General features: G+C 47.1%; 1 protein-coding gene across 2 annotated transcripts in view; it reads right to left on the bottom strand.

The window, feature by feature from the left end:
• Positions 1–315: 315 nt before the first annotated feature.
• LOC142589752 (regulator of G-protein signaling 7-like) overlaps positions 316–17,092 on the bottom strand; it is a 40,434-nt gene continuing 23,657 nt past the window's right edge. The window contains exons 9-15 of one of the 2 annotated variants that reach the window (XM_075701331.1): positions 16,099–16,188; positions 15,381–15,442; positions 14,707–14,808; positions 13,042–13,245; positions 11,698–11,931; positions 8,379–8,795; positions 316–1,043 (exon numbers count right to left, since the gene is read on the bottom strand). In XM_075701331.1, coding sequence (XP_075557446.1) covers positions 824–1,043; positions 8,379–8,795; positions 11,698–11,931; positions 13,042–13,245; positions 14,707–14,808; positions 15,381–15,442; positions 16,099–16,188 — 1,329 coding nt within the window. In that variant the 3' untranslated portion in view covers positions 316–823. Of the gene's footprint in view, positions 1,044–8,328; positions 8,796–11,697; positions 11,932–13,041; positions 13,246–14,706; positions 14,809–15,380; positions 15,443–16,098; positions 16,189–17,092 lie in introns of both variants that reach the window. The other variant, XM_075701332.1, reaches the window with a different exon arrangement.

The raw sequence follows: 17,092 nt of genomic DNA, 5'->3' as shown, positions 1-17,092 counted from the left end.
TCCATCAATATTTTAGCACTTGGCGTCTATCAGCTTTTCTTTTTCAACAACTTCCATGTGGTCACAACGCTTTTGTGATCAACAAAGTTAACCATCTCAAGTTCCCAGCCGTGGACTTATTTGTCTAGCAAAACATTTCACAGCTGCATCTTTCGTCCGCTTAACGTGCTGACATAACGATAGCGTTATCGTGACAATTATTTTAGGTTTTTTGTCCCTTTCAACCTTTGCGGGTACGTTTCAACATATTCTCGGTAAGCTAACCATGACCAGCCAAAAATATTCACCTATCAGGGAACTCTCTATATATGCACGTAGTGTACCTGACATAATTTATCACTCAAGCACTTTTTTTCGCCGCTTGCTATCTCCTTTTTTTTTTGTTAGGCGAACAAATCTACCGCTCCCAATCACGCGGCAGCGCAAAAAAGGAAGAGCCACATTGAAGCACCCTATAAAGCAACAAACAGGAATGAAAAAAAAAGAAAGAGTCAAGGACACTATAACGGTTTGTCACAGTAAGGAGACGCGGGGACACTTCGCCACACACGCTCCTCAACATCGTGAAGTCAACACCAACACCGTCAGCGCAGTGCCAGCATCGTCGAACAACGGTATCGAGAGACGTCACTGTTCCAAACGAACACGATACGGCACACAGCGGTGGCAGCGAAGAATGGAGACAGCGGTCTCGATGCCCGAGGACGTTTTCGGCTCCCGTCGTATGGACAGCAACACTGTCTCCGAGAGACAGTTCTGGCTGCTTTGTCGTGCTTTCTTTTTTTTTTCTTGTCTTTCTCTGGCCTCGCTGGAGTTCGTTCTTTCACGGCTGAGTCGTCGTCGGCGACGGCTCAGCCGACGACGGAGTCGTCGCTTCCTGGATGTCGTCCTTTCGGAGCGACGAACGATCCCAGTTGTCCATGTGTAAGCCGAGCTGCGGCAACAGGGCCTCTGGATCGCTCGCACGATGACTCCAGCGCGGAACCTTGAGTGTGCTCGAATCTGCGTCCTCGTCCATCGGTTCTCGAGAGCCCCACGAAAACCTGCGCGGAAGGACAACGAGGCGGTCATTTGGTGCTCGGACGCGGCGTCACGGCATCTCGAAGGACGCGAGAAGCGACACGTTCGTTGAGCTCGCCGTGACGAACGCAGTGCTAAGGTCTCGAATCAGACGGTTGTCTTTGCTAGATCTTTGCGTGGCGAAAAACAGTGCTGAAACAATAGATCTCTTGGGAGCCAACGTTTCGGCAATGCGACTTGTCTTTGTCAGTGCTGCTTCGACGAACACAAGCGTTCTTGTCGAAACGTTCGCTCTGGTAAGGAGTTGACTGTCGGGCTAGTTCGCTAATGATTAGATTAGTCTAAGCTCCCCATGTTGGGCCACAGTTTATCGCTTCAAGGATTCCTGTGAAGCCGTTGACTTGTGAAAATCTCACGGTTTCTTTTTTTTTTTGGAACCCAGCGAGAACCTCGAAGGAAAAAATTCCAGTAAAACCCATCTGACCATGAATGCCGATGTTAATGCGATTTATATAAGCATTGAAACAATGTAGCGACGCGCCGCATTACCAACACCGAAACGCGGCATGTATGAGGCGCGTGTATGCAGCCCGGCTGATCTCTCGCGCTTACCACTGGTCACGCTGCGCCATCTAGCGCCACCACCGCAGAGTCCGCGCATGGTACGTGTGCCAATATGGCCGGCAGCAGTGGGCACGGTGCAGATGAAGAGGCAGGCAAGGACAAGAAGAAAGACGTGCGCGTGCTACCCACCCCGCTCGATAGTCATACTAGCCTAGTTATTCAAATATTTTTGTTTTTCTTTCTTTTTTTTGCTCTTTAATCTTCTCCTGCTGGGGTTACCCGACCGACTGCTTCAAATCGAAGGACTGCATCACACGCTATACGCAGATCATATTACGATCTGGACGACAACGGGCAGTGACGGAGCGATCGAGCAACGTTTACAGCAGGCTATCCAATGCGTGGAAAACTACCTCGTGGGCACGGGACTCGTCTGCTCGGCGGAAAAATCCGAACTTCTGCTATATAGACCGGTCAGAAAGGGGCGCCCACCTAAAGGCTACAACCCCCAGGAAAAGGAAGAGATCCAATTAACGGCATCAAACAGCCTACCCATCCCGATGGCAAATAAGATCCGCGTATTAGGAATGATGATCGAACGCAAGGGCGGCAGTGACGAAGCACTTCGCAAGATAACGGCAAAGGCCACCAGCACGATGCAGCTCATTCGACGCACCACCTGCAAACACGCGGGCATGCGCGAAGGCAGCGTCATACGAGTCATACAAGCCTTCGTCATTTGTCAAATAAAGTACACGGCAGCGTTTCACAACTGGACGGTACCGGAAAGAAACAAGCTCAACGCCCTCATACGCAAGGGGTACAAATGTGCGTTGGGACTTGAGCCCGGAGTCAGCACCACCAAGCTCTTAGAACTGGGCTTGCACAATACGCTCGAGGAGCTCGTGGAGGCGCAACAAGTGTCCCAAATCGAGCGCCTATCCAAGACCCGCCCGGGCAGACACGTGCTCCAAAAGCTCGCCATCACATACCACACGCAACACGGCATTAAAGTAGAAATTCTAAGAACCATACCGTACCCCCATTGCCTCGCAACATGCACCCCCAACACCAAACGGGGAGACGTAAAGCCAGGGCACAACACATGAACCAAAGTTACTCCAACAACAAGGAGACGGTCTTCACCGACGCAGCCCGTTATCGACACAGGAAGAGTTTCGTGGCGGCATTTACTAGCCACCGAAGCAACCACCTCACGAGCGTCACCTTGAACATGGCACATGCCGAAGCGGCAGAGGAAGCGGCCGTAGCACTGGCCCTCGCACAAACCAAATCGACATACGTGATCTGCGATTCGCAAACGGCAATTCGCAATTTTGCAAATGGGCGCATCACGCTAGAGGCTTATTACAAGCTCCAACGACATCCCATACACCAGGGAGAGGCCGACTTCGATAACCGAAGGCATTTGGTATGGATCCCGGCACACACTGGATTGAGCACCCCCAATGAAGCGGTTATGTGAAAGTATAATATGTGAATAAGACTGCGTTACTTATTGCTTGATATGGATTCTAACCGTGATGTGAACTGAGGTAATGTGTCTGCAAAAATGACCGAAGGATCGAGGCGATTCCATTCCCTTATCACTAGGGGGAAACAAGACTACATGAATGTGTCATTATGGCATGAATATATGGCGTGTCCTTATGGCATGAACACGAATCCATGTAACATGGACTACCCAGTGACTCAATTTGGTGGGAATGTAGTTAGAGACACAGCTACCGGAAAATAGGTGGAACATGAACTACCCAGTGACTAAATTTGGTGGGAATGTGGTTAGAGACACAGCTACCAGAAAGTAGGTGAAACATGGACTACCCAGTGACTCAATTTGGTGAGAATATCGCTACAGGCACTGCTACCAAGAAGTAGGCGAAACATGGACTACCCAGTGACTCAATTTGGTGGGAATGTGGTTAGAGACACAGCTACCAGAAAATAGGTGAGAAACATAGACTACGCAGTGACTCAATTTGGTGAGAATATCGCTACAGGCACTGCTACCAAGAAGTAGGCGAAACATGGACTACCCAGTGACTAAATTTGGTGGGAATATGGTTAGAGACACAGCTACCAGAAAGTAGGTGAAACATGCACTACCCAGTCACTCAATTTGGTGGAAATGTGGTTAGAGACACAGCTACCAGAAAATAGGTGAGAAACATGGACTACCCAGTGACTCAATTTGGTGAGAATATCGCTACAGGCACAGCTACCAAGAAGTAGGCGAAACATGGACTATCCAGTGACTCAGTTTGGTGGGAATGTGGTTAGAGACACAGCTAACAGAAAATAGGTGAGAAACATGGACTACCCAGTGACTCAATTTGGTGAGAATATCGCTACAGGCACAGCTACCAAGAAGTAGGCGAAACATGGACTACCCAGTGACTAAATTTGGTGGGAATGTGGTTAGAGACACAGCTACCAGAAAGTAGGTGAAACATGGACTACCCAGTGACTCAATTTGGTGAGAATATCGCTACAGGCCTAGCTACCAAGAAGTAGGCGAAACATGGACTACCTAGTGACAAAATTTGGTGGGAATATGGTTAGAGACACAGCTACCAGAAAGTAGGTGAAACATGGACTACCCAGTGACTAAATTTGGTGAGAATATCGCTACAGGCACAGCTACCAAGAAGTAGGCGGAACATGGACTACCCAGTGACTAAATTTGGTGGGAATGTGGTTAGAAACACAGCTACCAGAAAGTAGGTGAAAAACATCGGCTACCCAGTGACTCAATTTGGTGAGAATATCGCTACAGGCACAGCTACCAATAAGTAGGCGAAACATGGACTACCCAGTGACTAAATTTGGTGGGAATGTGGTTAGAGACACAGCTACCAGAAAGTAGGTGAAACATGGACTACCCAATAACTCAATTTGGTGAGAATGTCGTTACAGGCACAGCTACCAAGAAGTACGCGAAACATAGACTACCCAGTGACTCAATTTGGTGGGAATGTGGTTAGAGACACAGCTACCAGAAAGTAGGTGAAAAACATGGACTACCCAGTGACTCAATTTGGCGAGAATATTGCTACAGGCACAGCTACCAAGAAGTAGGCGAGACATGGACTACCCAGTGACTCAATTTGGTGGGAATGTGGTTAGAGACGCAGCTACCAGAAAGTAGGCGAGAAACATGGACTACCCAGTGACTCAATTTGGTGGGAATGTGGCTAGAGACACAGCTACCAGAAAGTAGGTGAAGTATTCCAAGAATGCTAAATCACATTATGAACACGCAGCAAAACGACGCGATATTTTCTAATGAGATGTTCTCGTACTACTACCCGATCGTAGAGTGTAAGAACAAAACGTTTGCCGATACCAATTCAATGCGCCATCATAACGATTCACCAACATGCTGGCAGTTTGAACAATCTGATCGGTTTCTGAAGAACAACGTAAGAACTTGTTAAGAACAACCCAATTCGTAAAGGAACCCACATGGCATCCATGGCTGTAAACTGAAGGCATTGATTGTATGCGTTTAAAGTGTGAAGGTAGCAAGTACTTTGCTAAAGGTTGAGAAGTATTCCTCACCATAGCCAAACCGTGCATCAAAAGGCTTACACGAACGCGTCCTCTGCTATACATTTGGCATGCAATAAATTGTCACTTGCAATAAACGAGAAGGAGGCTCACGGTGACTCATTTCAAATTCTCTATGATTTTATTAAACCTCAAATCCTCTTTAAAGATCACTGTAAAGTTTCCAAATTCTACCAAGGAATCTTTGATGACACTACATGCGGAAAATTTTAGTGGGAAAGCGCCCGTCATGGCTAATGATATCTTGTTAATACAGATATTGTTATTAAAGCATAGTGCTAAAGAGACAACTTGGCGTTCAGGCTGGTTAAAGTGCTGTGGACAAATCTATTCTCTCATACTGCTGTAGACTGGGAAAATAAACTGCCTTAACTCAGGCCTTGCCAGACCACCACCTAAAGAACGAAAGGTTTAGGAGCAATGGGAAATTTCTTAGCGAGAAAGCTATCCTGCCGCCATGGTTTAGTCAGTATAGATACGTAATTTCATAAAATTACTATTAGGGTTCTTGCGTAACATATAATCAGCATAGCTTCCAGATGAAATTGTCACTTAACGACCGTACACAAACGTCAAACATAAAGTCCCGATGTTGAAAAGCCAATCTTCGCACTGTAGGCACGATACTGTTCCTGCTGTCATGCCATGCTACAGTAACACGCGCCATTATTTGCAGACAACGAATTCTTGCGCGGAAATACTCGTCTCGTAATAGATTCTTTATTGCCACTTGGTCATAGTACTATGAAATGCCCTGATGCTTCTGGAGACCTCTGGTTGTCTCATCATCGTCAGCTTATTTGTGTTTACTGCAGGACGACGGCCCCCTTCCCAGCGACTTCCAATTACCCCAGTTTTGAGCTAGCTGACCTGCATCTTATGCCTGCAAATTTCCTAATTTCATCACATCACCTAGATCTCTGCCGTCCTCGACTGCATCTCCCCTCTCTTGGCACCTGTAACTCTAATAGACCACCGGTTATGTCTGTTTTACCCACTCTATTGTTATGCCAACTCTATTTCGTGCCCCTAATGTCAACCAGAATATCGGCTACCCCGTTTGCTCTCTAATCCACACCGCTGTCTTCCTATCTGTTAACGTCACAACTATAATTTTTCTTTCTATCGCACGTTCTTAGCTATTCTAACTATTCTGTTCTTAACCCTCCTCAACGCTAGCTCTCAACTACTTCTCAAGCTTCTTTGTTAACTTCCAAGATTCTGTTAGCACGGGTGGAATGCAACGCCTTTGTGTTTTTCTGTGCGAAGATTGCCGTCATCTTTCAGTCATGACTCGGCAATGCCTGCCGTACGTGCTCGAAACCTCTATAACGCCCCGTATCGAGACAGAAACCCCACAAGTAGCCGAGTACTAAGCCGGGGAGATCTCGCCCCATTAGGAAATCCGGTGGGTTTCTGGCGCCACCGGGACTCCAACCCAGTACCTAGTAACGAGGCGGATGCTTCACCACTGGGCCACCGTTTCAATCATATTTCCTCCAGCACACAAGGGAGGCCAACAGTTGTCGCCTTTCTCACTTTAGACTACCTGATGTTACACAACAAGTAGCGAATTTTCAGTACAGTGGCCCTTCGTCCTTTCATACCCATCTAAATGCGGCTGCAGTGAGAGAGCATCCAACATACGACCTCGCACTCAGCAAAAAGAGAACAGCGGGCCCATCAGCGTCTATACATGTTTCTGTAGTGCTACGCCACTGCACACGACACTGCTTTGCATTGTATCAGAAAGTGAACGCACGCTGACCATAATATTCCGTGTGGCAAACCGTGGGGTAGAAAAAAAATCCACGTTGTAAAAGAACTCCGCCTTCAAATCTTTGTGTACGGGGTAAGTGATTCTACTTTTCGTAGCATGTTGAATGATCGCATGCGCAGTGTTTATTTTTAAAGAAGGCGCTATAATATTCCGCTACCTTTGTTGCCTATCAGAGGGCCCCAGGACGCCGAATGCATGACCCAAGCTGCTGTACAGTCGCGAGTCTACGCTAATCTTATTCGATACTACTGTTGGTCTACTTCAGTTTCGATGTAGTCCATGCTACTCCGTACTCATGCGAGGCTTAAGCCACCGCGAAGGCATGCACGTTGAAGATTACCGCTCTTCTTTGGAAGCTTTAGACACAGTGAAAGGCTCATTGCTAGTCATAGTTATGCCTGGGCAGTGCGACGTAAAAAAGAGGACAGATGAAGGAAATGGACCGGACATGCGCTGTACTCACAACCACTGTCGCGCATATGGTCGCAGTCCCATCCCCCATGACAGACTCATCCTCTCACGTCACCTTAAGAAAATAACAAAAAATGTTAATTGAAGCGTTTCATATCAACAGATTACCATAAAATTCTGTGACCCTTACGGCCAAGGAATTTGATTACCCTAGCGGCGCTTGTGCCCTAGAATGAATAAACAAGGTATTTTATTATTATTTCTTTCATTTGTTATTTTTTGTTAGTTTTGTTACTGCTGATGGTTTTTAATCTTGTCTCCTTTACCATGCTCTGTCGCTGTTTTGCTTAGCTTGGGGTTGTCAATCTACCTTTGTCAATCATCTTACATTTTATGCCCTGTTGCTGCTAGTCGTATATGTGAGCTCTTGTAAGAAAAATTTTGCTTGGGAATACATCGCTTAAGTCCACGCAATTTTTTTTCGTCTCTCTTCTTTCCTTCGCGTTATACCTCGTGCTGCCAGGCATAGGCTATGATTTCTCACAAGCTTGTCCACGTTTAAGCCATATCCCTATTGCTAGACGATGAGCAAAACGAGAACAAGGTGAAAGCAGGAGCCAACATTTCGACAAGTGGACTCGTCGCCTTCAAGGCGCATATCTCTCCTTGAAGAAGGCAAGTCCACTTGTCGAAACGTTGGCTCCTCGCTTTGAAGAAGACAAGTCCACTTGTCGAAACGCTGGCTCCTGCATTCACCTTGTTCTCGTTTTGCTCATCGTCTTGAATTTCCACCTCCCGCCTTCCCCGTGTTATCCCCATCGCCAGTCTCCCGAGCAAGATCCTGCCACCCGTTCCTGGCGTGTACCGAGCAACCCGCGTTCTGGCGCTGTGTGTGTTCGCGCCTCTACGCATACGCATGGCCGCCATCGTCGCCAGGTCAAGCTCCGAGCAGCCACGCGTACCCGGCCAGGACGTGTGTGTGTCTCTGTCGCAGAGGCGGCCGCCCTTTCACCTGGCCACGACGTGTCCGTGCGGCGAGCAAGACGAGGGGGCCTCCAGCTTGTGCAGGTCGCTGGTGGAGTGCGAGTGGCGACCACTGAAGCCGCCCGCAGCGCCCCCCACGGCGCCGGACACGTCGTCGCGCCGCTCGGAGGTGTTGCGCAGGTCCACCGTGCTCCCGGACAGGGGACGCCCCGAGGGCCTCGTCGCCGTCGGCGAGGTCGCCGTAGCCGCGATGCCGGAGACCATCATGGCGCCCGCCGCGCCGCCCGAGACGCCAGCGACCCCCGCGGCGCTCGTGGAGGCGCCCACGTTGACCAGGGAGTTGCCGGTGACGCCGGCGACGCCACCGAAGTTTGTCGGTAGCGTGCCGACCAACGGGCCGCACACGGACGTCTTCTTCTTGGTGCTCGAGCCGAAGTGGAAGAATCTGCGCACCGGAAGTGTTTTGCGTTCGCGAACCAGGTACCACGTGTGTCTCACGCGCGCACGATGAACGTCAATACATTGTAAATAACAAAACAACGCGATACACAAGACAAAGCAAGCAAGACAAAACAACACGAGGGCTAATGTGCAACGAAACATGCGCTGGGAAACTCCCGCTTTGTCAAACAGTCACGCATGCGCGCGTCCAGTCGTATACATCAAGACAAGGCGAGGGCTTTCCAGTGCATGTTCAGTTACAAGCTAACGCTGCCGTTGTTTCGGCTTGCCCTCTGTCCTGTCGTTTGCGTTATTTTAACCTTGACGACGCTACACCAACTGGCCTGCACTCCTACACTTTTGATGCCAATAAATTGTTCACTTGAGAGAGAAAGAGAGAGAGTAATGACGAGAGGAAAGGCAAGGAGGTTAGCCAGGTCGAGTCGGGTTGGCTGCTTTTCACTGCGGGAAGAAAAAATGGGACTGAAAGATGAGAAGGAGGACAATGACAAAGCACAAGTTCATCGTTCAGTTAGCCAGAAGTCGTCATACAGGCTTGCGCATCTCAAGAAACGAAGCAGCAGTTTTGTGGCTTTGCACATCGCGGATGCACGAGGCCACAGTCATAGAATATTTTGTGAAAGACCTGTCCTCTAAAGGTTCTAAAGCTTTTGAAAGGCAATCCTTTGATCTTCGTACGATGGGCGAGACGGGTGATATTTGAAGTTTCTTCTACGCTACATGTGTTACGATAGGCGCTTTGCCCCATTCCAATTAGGAATGAACAAAAATGAATTAACAATCCACTGTTCACCTCACTATTGCTATGATACATGTGTCCATAACCTAATATAATGGTGATTTCCAGTGTACTCAATATGTTTGTTTCTTATTCTGATAAGTTTGATGTTTGACGGGAAACGCTTGCCATTTGTGCTGCTTCTTTTTACTAAAATAGCAATTATATAGACACCCCAGGCAAAATTTCGCTGCCGTTGTCGGCGTAAGTGCGGCGATCCGTCTGGATGTCTCGGTACGCTAGATCACCGTTATATAATTGAAAGGCCATAATTGCTCTGACCAATTTTTATGGTCTTGTATGATTTCTTCATTAAAATGGCGATTTCATCGTGCAAACAAACAGTCACATAATATTAAAACATTCCGTTCACAGCTTATGCCGCTTACCTCAAACATTGAAGTTGCAAAACAACATTAGGGATCACAATCTAAAAGTGATGTAATTTCAATGGTACCGGTGCGAGTGCTATTTGCAGGTCTAAGATATCACAGGACGCTGAGTAATGCTGGCGGTTTCCCGTCAGTCTGATCCAAGAATGTTTGGTCTAATCGCGTGCAGCTTCAAGGTGACACGCCTGCGACACCACTGGCGGCGCCCGTGACGCTAATGTACTCTGTACTGTCCACTCAATGGTCGATTAAGGCACCACTGGCCTCCTTGAGGCCCTTGGGTTCAGCGGGAGCAGTGGTAAAGCAAACATGTCCGCAAGAGGCATTAGTAAGAGGTGATTGGAGGATTGGTGGAAGAAAAGTAGGGAAACGACAAAAGACGGAGACGTACAAAAGCACAGTTCGCAACAGGGGATCAGAAAATTTGGGCTTGGTAGTTCATAGTGCTCTTTTTTTCTTTTTTCATTGTTTAACCTAGGTAGGACATTAGGCAGTATAATATCAAGAGCTTGGTGGCGCAACCCACCGCCCCGTTCCAAAGGGGACGCTCATAACATCCATTCCATCCATCCATACTGAGACGCCTGGTAGCTTCGAGGGCGTTGTTCCTTCTGGACAGCAGGAGTTGCCTTGCGCACTGCTTCAGGCCAGCATGTAGCCCCAGCACATAGTTACAACACCGTCAGATAAGTTCAGGCACAATGCTAACTCTTTCTATCGCTGTCAATGCTGCTTCCGTCGGGGACTGAGGGCTCCACCCACCACGGGGATACACTCCTCTCCCGACCCCATCAAAATAAAGTTTTTTTCCCTGATCATGTCTCTCTCGGCCTTCGGGCGAAACGGTCAATTTTGGGGGAGATCGGGGACAGTCAAGCTGGCTTGATGCAGCGTTTTTCCTACCGTCTTTTCAACTTTTATTTCAGCATGCTATGAGGAATAAACTGTAACTCAAAACCAGAACTCAAGACATAAATCAATATTTATGGCATAATAAAAGTCAGGACCAAGTGGTGGATCATTGCTCCAAGGTTGTCAAACTATCATTTTAAGTGAAAACCAAGACTTAAATAGTGAGAGAACTCAAAGCAGGAGGTAACCCTCGTCAGGGCACGACAACCGAGACAGAAGGGGCTGCTTGAGCTATACGCTATCCTTTTTCTGAGCGTGCTTGTAATCAAGGTACAAACGTGCGCCCCATTAAGTCGCAATTTATCGTGCAGCTAAGCTACCTCTTAGCATAAAATAAACCTTGCGAGCTTTTTATACGGTCATCTACTATGCTAGATTGATCCAGTGCTTGCTTCTAGTGTCAACATAACTTTGTCGCACCTGCAAAAACACTTATTTCCTAAGCACCAGTAAATGTTTTGTAACCCGTCTAAATGTGCATCAAGTGTTGCGGAAACGGTACCAGATTGAATTTATCTCGTTCTCAATTTGTTATCCCCAACAAAACGATGCAACCTTTCCATGCAGAACACAAATCATGTGACACAGAATGCAAGAACCACGCGCAGCTTCCCTTGAAAACCAAAAATTAGGTTATGCTTCGTAACGTGTAACAAGTGGGCCGTATTTCTCTCACGCTTCTTGTTTATTTGTTATGGAACTAAAAGCTCATGGAAACTTTCTTTGGCAAAGCCCGACAAACCGTGGCTCGAATTAGGAACGCAAAAGCCAGCGGATTGTTGCGGGCCGCTGCGGAAGCGCACCTCTTTCTCTGTCCCTGTGCCTGCTGCAGCGCTTGCGCTTTGGCCATCAGTCGGCGGAAGTGCTCGGAGCGCGTGAAACGCGTGTACGTGTCCTTCTTCATCAGGGCGAACACGTGGTGCTGCGCGGCGTCCAGGCTGAACCGGGTGGGCCGCTCGTGCACCTCCTGCTGCGTGCGCTCCAGTGTCTCGCTGTCCAGGTTCACCTCGCACGGGGAGCCCCGACACAGGAACTCTCTGCGATGAGGAGAGAGCGTTAATAGCGGGGACAGGCGACAAAAAAAGGTGGTCAACGTGCTGGACTTTTGAAATTCGGCCCTCAATTCATGGTTATAGTTACTTGTTTTGACACTTGACAGCATTGAAACGTGGATAACGTTGAAATCTAAAATTTCTTTTATCCTTCATCCCTGCAAGTAAAGCGCCGTATGAATTACATTTGTCTGAAGTACTCGAGCAGCTGGATGCTAACCACGCTAACGGTAGCTGCTAAGTTTGTTTGTTTGTTTGTTTGTTTGTTTGTTTGTTTGTTTGTTTGTTTGTTTGTTTGTTTGTTTGTTTGTTTGTTTGTTTGTTTGTATACCGCGTAGGCCGAGCATGCCGCATGACCATGCGTTGTCTTATTGCGACGGTGGCCTGTAACTAGTTTCGTGAAAGCTGGTGACTGGACAGGGATACTGACCGCTATATACAAGTGTGATTCACACCGTGCGGTGGCAAAGCAGCGAAGACACAACGGGTAGGCTCAAGAACACACAACAGAAAAAACTTGTTATTGCCAAGCCTCCGTGTCCAACACTTGAAATGGGAGCAATGTTCAAAGACACAGTGGCCAAGAGCGCGCCAGACATCGTGAAACTTGTGAAAAAAAGAACAACTGCACCACCGGTGACGAAGAGGATCAAAGAAAGCGGGTAGCTAAATGTCACAGTCCCTAACCTCCGCTCGTACGGTGTGGCAAAGCATAGTTCAGCACAATGCGTTGGCGGGCTAGTTGGTGCGAATCCATGAATACTTTGTTTAGCGCAAAAAGACAGACACAAGAAAGACGACAGGACAAGGCGCTTTGTTCTTGTCCTGTCGTCTTTCTTGTGTCTGTCTTTTTGCGCTAAACAAAGTATTCATGGCAAAGCATAGCTTAGTCTACATCGATTACCCATAAACAGTGCTTTAACAGTAGAACACGTTGTGGGGCTAGTTGGTCCATAGCTTTCAAAAGATGAAGCGCCAACAGAGACAGCACACTCAGAACTCAACACGATGCTTCGTTCTTAAAGGAATGTAGCCACCCCACCATTTACGGGCCCCAACTCAAGCGTCCCGTAAAGTGTGGCATCAGACACTCACTCGTAGATGGCGGCCACCTTGCGTGGCATGTCCTGCTGCGATCCGTGTCGCAGGTCCTGGACGGCCTTCCAGAAGAGTATGTTCTCGTGGCTGTACTCGGTCCGCAGATACTGTTCGAACTCGTGAGCACCCATCGGGTCCGCCAGGAGCTCCTCCAGAGACAGGTTCCACCGCTGCAGGCGCCGTTCCGTGGGCACCTCTGCCCTGCAAGTGCGCGGACAAAAAAAATCAATATTGCAGATGTGCAGTGAGGTCCATCGTTAAAACGGAATAACACACGACTGAAGAGTCTTATTATGGCTGCGAATTTCTTCATTTTCATCACATAGCCTAAATTAGCTGCCGTCCTAGACTGCGATTTTCTTCTCTCCGCGCCCAATCTGTAACTCTAACAGGCCATCAATTACGTGCCCTAGGCATTACATGGTCTGCCCAGCTACAGTTTCTTTTTTCTCTTAGTGTGTACTACAGTATCCATGTCCATGAAATTTGGACATTGCCCCTTCAGAAAGCTGTTGAGTTTCGCCGCAACACACCAGCGTAACACAACTCAAAGCGAGGCACTAAATTATATTTCAGAAGATATACCTAGATTCAACAGGCTTTTTTTTAGCAGCGTTAAGAGGGTGGTTCCTTTTATTACCATACGCTTTTATCACACCTAGTCGGCACTTTGTTCTGCGTGATAGCAGCGTTTTAGTCTTCGCTAAAACACCGCTATAACGCAGCACTAAATGCCGACTAAGTGCCGCAAATGCGTGTGTTATTAGAAGGAAGTACCTTCTCGACGTTGCAATTTGAAACTTGTTGAAACTCGACCAATCTTTTGAAAAATATTTTTTGAAAATGTCATTATTGCGGTGAAATTCAACAGATTGCCGAAAGGTCAATGTCTTAAAATTCCTGAACATGCGGGCACCCCATATGCCGCGTAATCCAGTAATGCTGTGACATGGTCTAGTTGATGAAGAAACATCATGGCTAGACGCGCTGCTTAAGATAGCTGTGAATTCGCGATCCACCTTGTCTGCCTTTCCTTTTTTTTTTCTTTTTTGTCCTCACCTGTCCTTCCTTGCCATTAAGCAGCGCCTCTAGTCCCGATTTGTAATTCACACCGCTGTCTTCCTGTTCTTTAAGGCTGCGCCTATCATTTCTCGCTCTATCGCTCGTTCCGTGGTCTATAACTTCTCCAAAACCTTCCTTGTTAACCTCCAAATTTGTGCCCCATTCTCATTCTCAGCAGGGGGTCATTAAATAGCAAGGCGAAAGCCAAGAAACTTGTCAAACACACTGATCTAGAAGAAAAGCTTGACACAACTGTCTGACTAGGAACTACTGTATTGTTGCTCCATCCCCTTGCAGACATCTTTAATTTCTTGAACTGATCGCGATCGTTTCTTCGTGGGACCCTTGCATGCAGGTGAACCCATAACGTAAAGTGAATGTAACTGATACTTTCGGTAAAACAAAAATGTCCAGCCCGTGGAACCCTTGCATGGCGGTGAACCCATAACGTAAAGTGAATGTAACTGATACTTTCGGTAAAACAAAAATGTCCAGCCCGTGGAACCCTTGCATGGCGGTGAACCCATAACGTAAAGTGAATGTAACTGATACTTTCGGGTAAAACAAAAATGTCCAGCCCACGTCGTCGAGTCGACTTACGTGCTGCTCTCGAGGGCCCATAGCGTGGCGTCGTCCGTGATCCAAGGGTTGCCGGGGTACGGCGGGACGATGAAGCTATCGAAGCACTGGTACTGCTCACACCTGTTGTAAAGCAAGTCATCATGGCCGGTCCGACGACAGCGTCACCACTCGGCCACAATCAAACACACGTTCATTCATTTGGTCCCACGAAACTGGTTCAGAAGCTCATGGACTGATCGGGACTATTGAAAGTTTGACTATTAAAGAAATAACTAGTGCAGTATAGCTCTGGTGATTGCCAGGTGCTCATGTGGTGAAACCGCATACAAACGGCTCATTAGAGCACACTTGAATCCTTGGCAAGCAAGATTCTGTCAGCATCGAAATTGTCGAAGACCTGGGGTACAGGTTCGTTGAATTTTTCTTTCTTTGGTAACCTTACGGCAAAATTTTTTTTTTCGTAGGCCGCACGCTAGCTTCCGGAAAATGTGTACTGTTGGAAGCGTTGCACATTTTAAGCACTTGCAAATTTTAAGATACACTGCTGATTTGTCAGTTAGACGATGTTCAGCTTTGCGGGGCCATTGATGAGACGATGGTCGACGGAGATGACCACAGCGCAGCTCATTTCATGCACAGCTTTAAGCGAATGGCTGCTGGTATTCGCTTCAAATAACAATCGCATAGCATACCTCGCGAGGATCTGTGACACTTTAGTCCTTGACCGAGCAAGGTTCCTCTTGAGAATTTCGATCTGGAAGAAATGTTGAAGCAGTTGAAAAACGAGCTCTTGCGCAGTGTAAGAGAGTGTGCGGCCAACCTGTGGGCCAAGCTGGTGCGCCAATGGTTGAAATATTACAATTCGCATAAGCTCACCGATTTCTTTTGCTAGAATGTTTCTTTTTTAAACGCGCAAGCCCCTTCTCAATTTGCGCTGTGTATCTTGAATGAGTGAATCACGGGGGCAACCTGCTTATTTAAATTAAGATCTTTAACGAGAACTGAGGCAATAGTTATCTCCTTTATTTAGTCGAAGTAGACAAGTCGGCTACAACTCAGTCAATGCTTATCCCAGCCTGATTTTTCTTATGTCCTGCGTTATTTTGGGCACGATTGCACTCAAAGATGTTATAATCTCTTTATTTAGTTTCTGCGTATTGATTTTGTCATTCTCATAATGTATAGCTTGAGCAAAAAAACTAACTTTCACCTGTTTCTATTCTGATAGCGAATGCTGTTTCTTCAAGTGTTTATTGGCAAGTAATATTCGGAAATCTTTCTCTTGCATTTTATGATACCTTCAACGCTAAAATCTTGTAAGAGGTCGATGCAAACCTTAGTTTGGACATATCGTTCATTGTCGCACGTTGGAAGATCTATGTCGCGCGCGCGTACGGCTTTGGATATTACCTCTCGTTTTAGGTCGTCTTTTGTCTTCTTTTTCGGCGGGCCCCTCTTGTTAGGCACTGGGCTCTTCTCTAGGCAACTCGTGCATCCAGGCTGCGGGAGGCATGGGCATGATAAAGGCAAATGAATTGCGAATTACGGATGTTGTAGAAAGCTTCAAAACACTAGTAACCTTAAGAAAGTGATTCGACATCAAGTTTCTTGCACCCCCGATTCTTCTCCCCTTCATTGACAGTGCTTCCACGTGGCGATGCAACTTACTTTTGAATAGTCTGACTAGTGACGACAACGTAGAAACCTGAAACTTGACACGCTGAATGGAAACGTCAGCTTCTGCTAACCAAAATATAATGTCGCTATTGGGTAGAAAGTAATGCAACACAATTTTAGTACAAGAACTGCACCACCATGTTCCACGAAAAGTTCGACGTGTTGCTGAGTATCGCTCTTGTTAATTAGTGTTCTCATTGGCATCGAAAAGCCCTCAATACAGTAACAACCAGCGTGTTCAGTTCCAACAAGTATTTCACTTGTTTTACAAATATACCGCATTGACCTATAAGAGGCAAATATTCGTAATCAATTAGTTTTTTTTTATATTTATGACGACTGGCCTAATGTGACCAAATATTCATGCCTAGAGGTGCAAAATATTTTTGCAAAGCTTTGATGCGGTTCAGAAAAGTGCACAAATTTGAAAGACTTAGCACACTCAGCCATAATTCGTGATTGAAGAGGTCAAGTTATGCCAACACGCATTCCTGTCAGATATGAAACCCTACATCGAAGCACCATATACGAAGCTAAGGCTTGTAAATAGAGTCCGATTTTAGTACACGAATCATAGTGTGGGGGTGAGCATGGCATTCCACTATCCTACTGTCGTGGTCTTACAATGATAGCTAGGACGAACATTAAGACACGGTGGCATGGCAGATTATGCTCTCACAAGTCTAACAACGAGGATTGTCTGTAAAAAAGATTAGTCGTTAGCAGG

The sequence above is a fragment of the Dermacentor variabilis genome, chromosome 8, assembly GCF_050947875.1.
Source record: "Dermacentor variabilis isolate Ectoservices chromosome 8, ASM5094787v1, whole genome shotgun sequence".
NCBI classification, from domain to species: domain Eukaryota; kingdom Metazoa; phylum Arthropoda; class Arachnida; order Ixodida; family Ixodidae; genus Dermacentor; species Dermacentor variabilis.
This window is presented reverse-complemented; position numbering and strand designations above follow the sequence as displayed.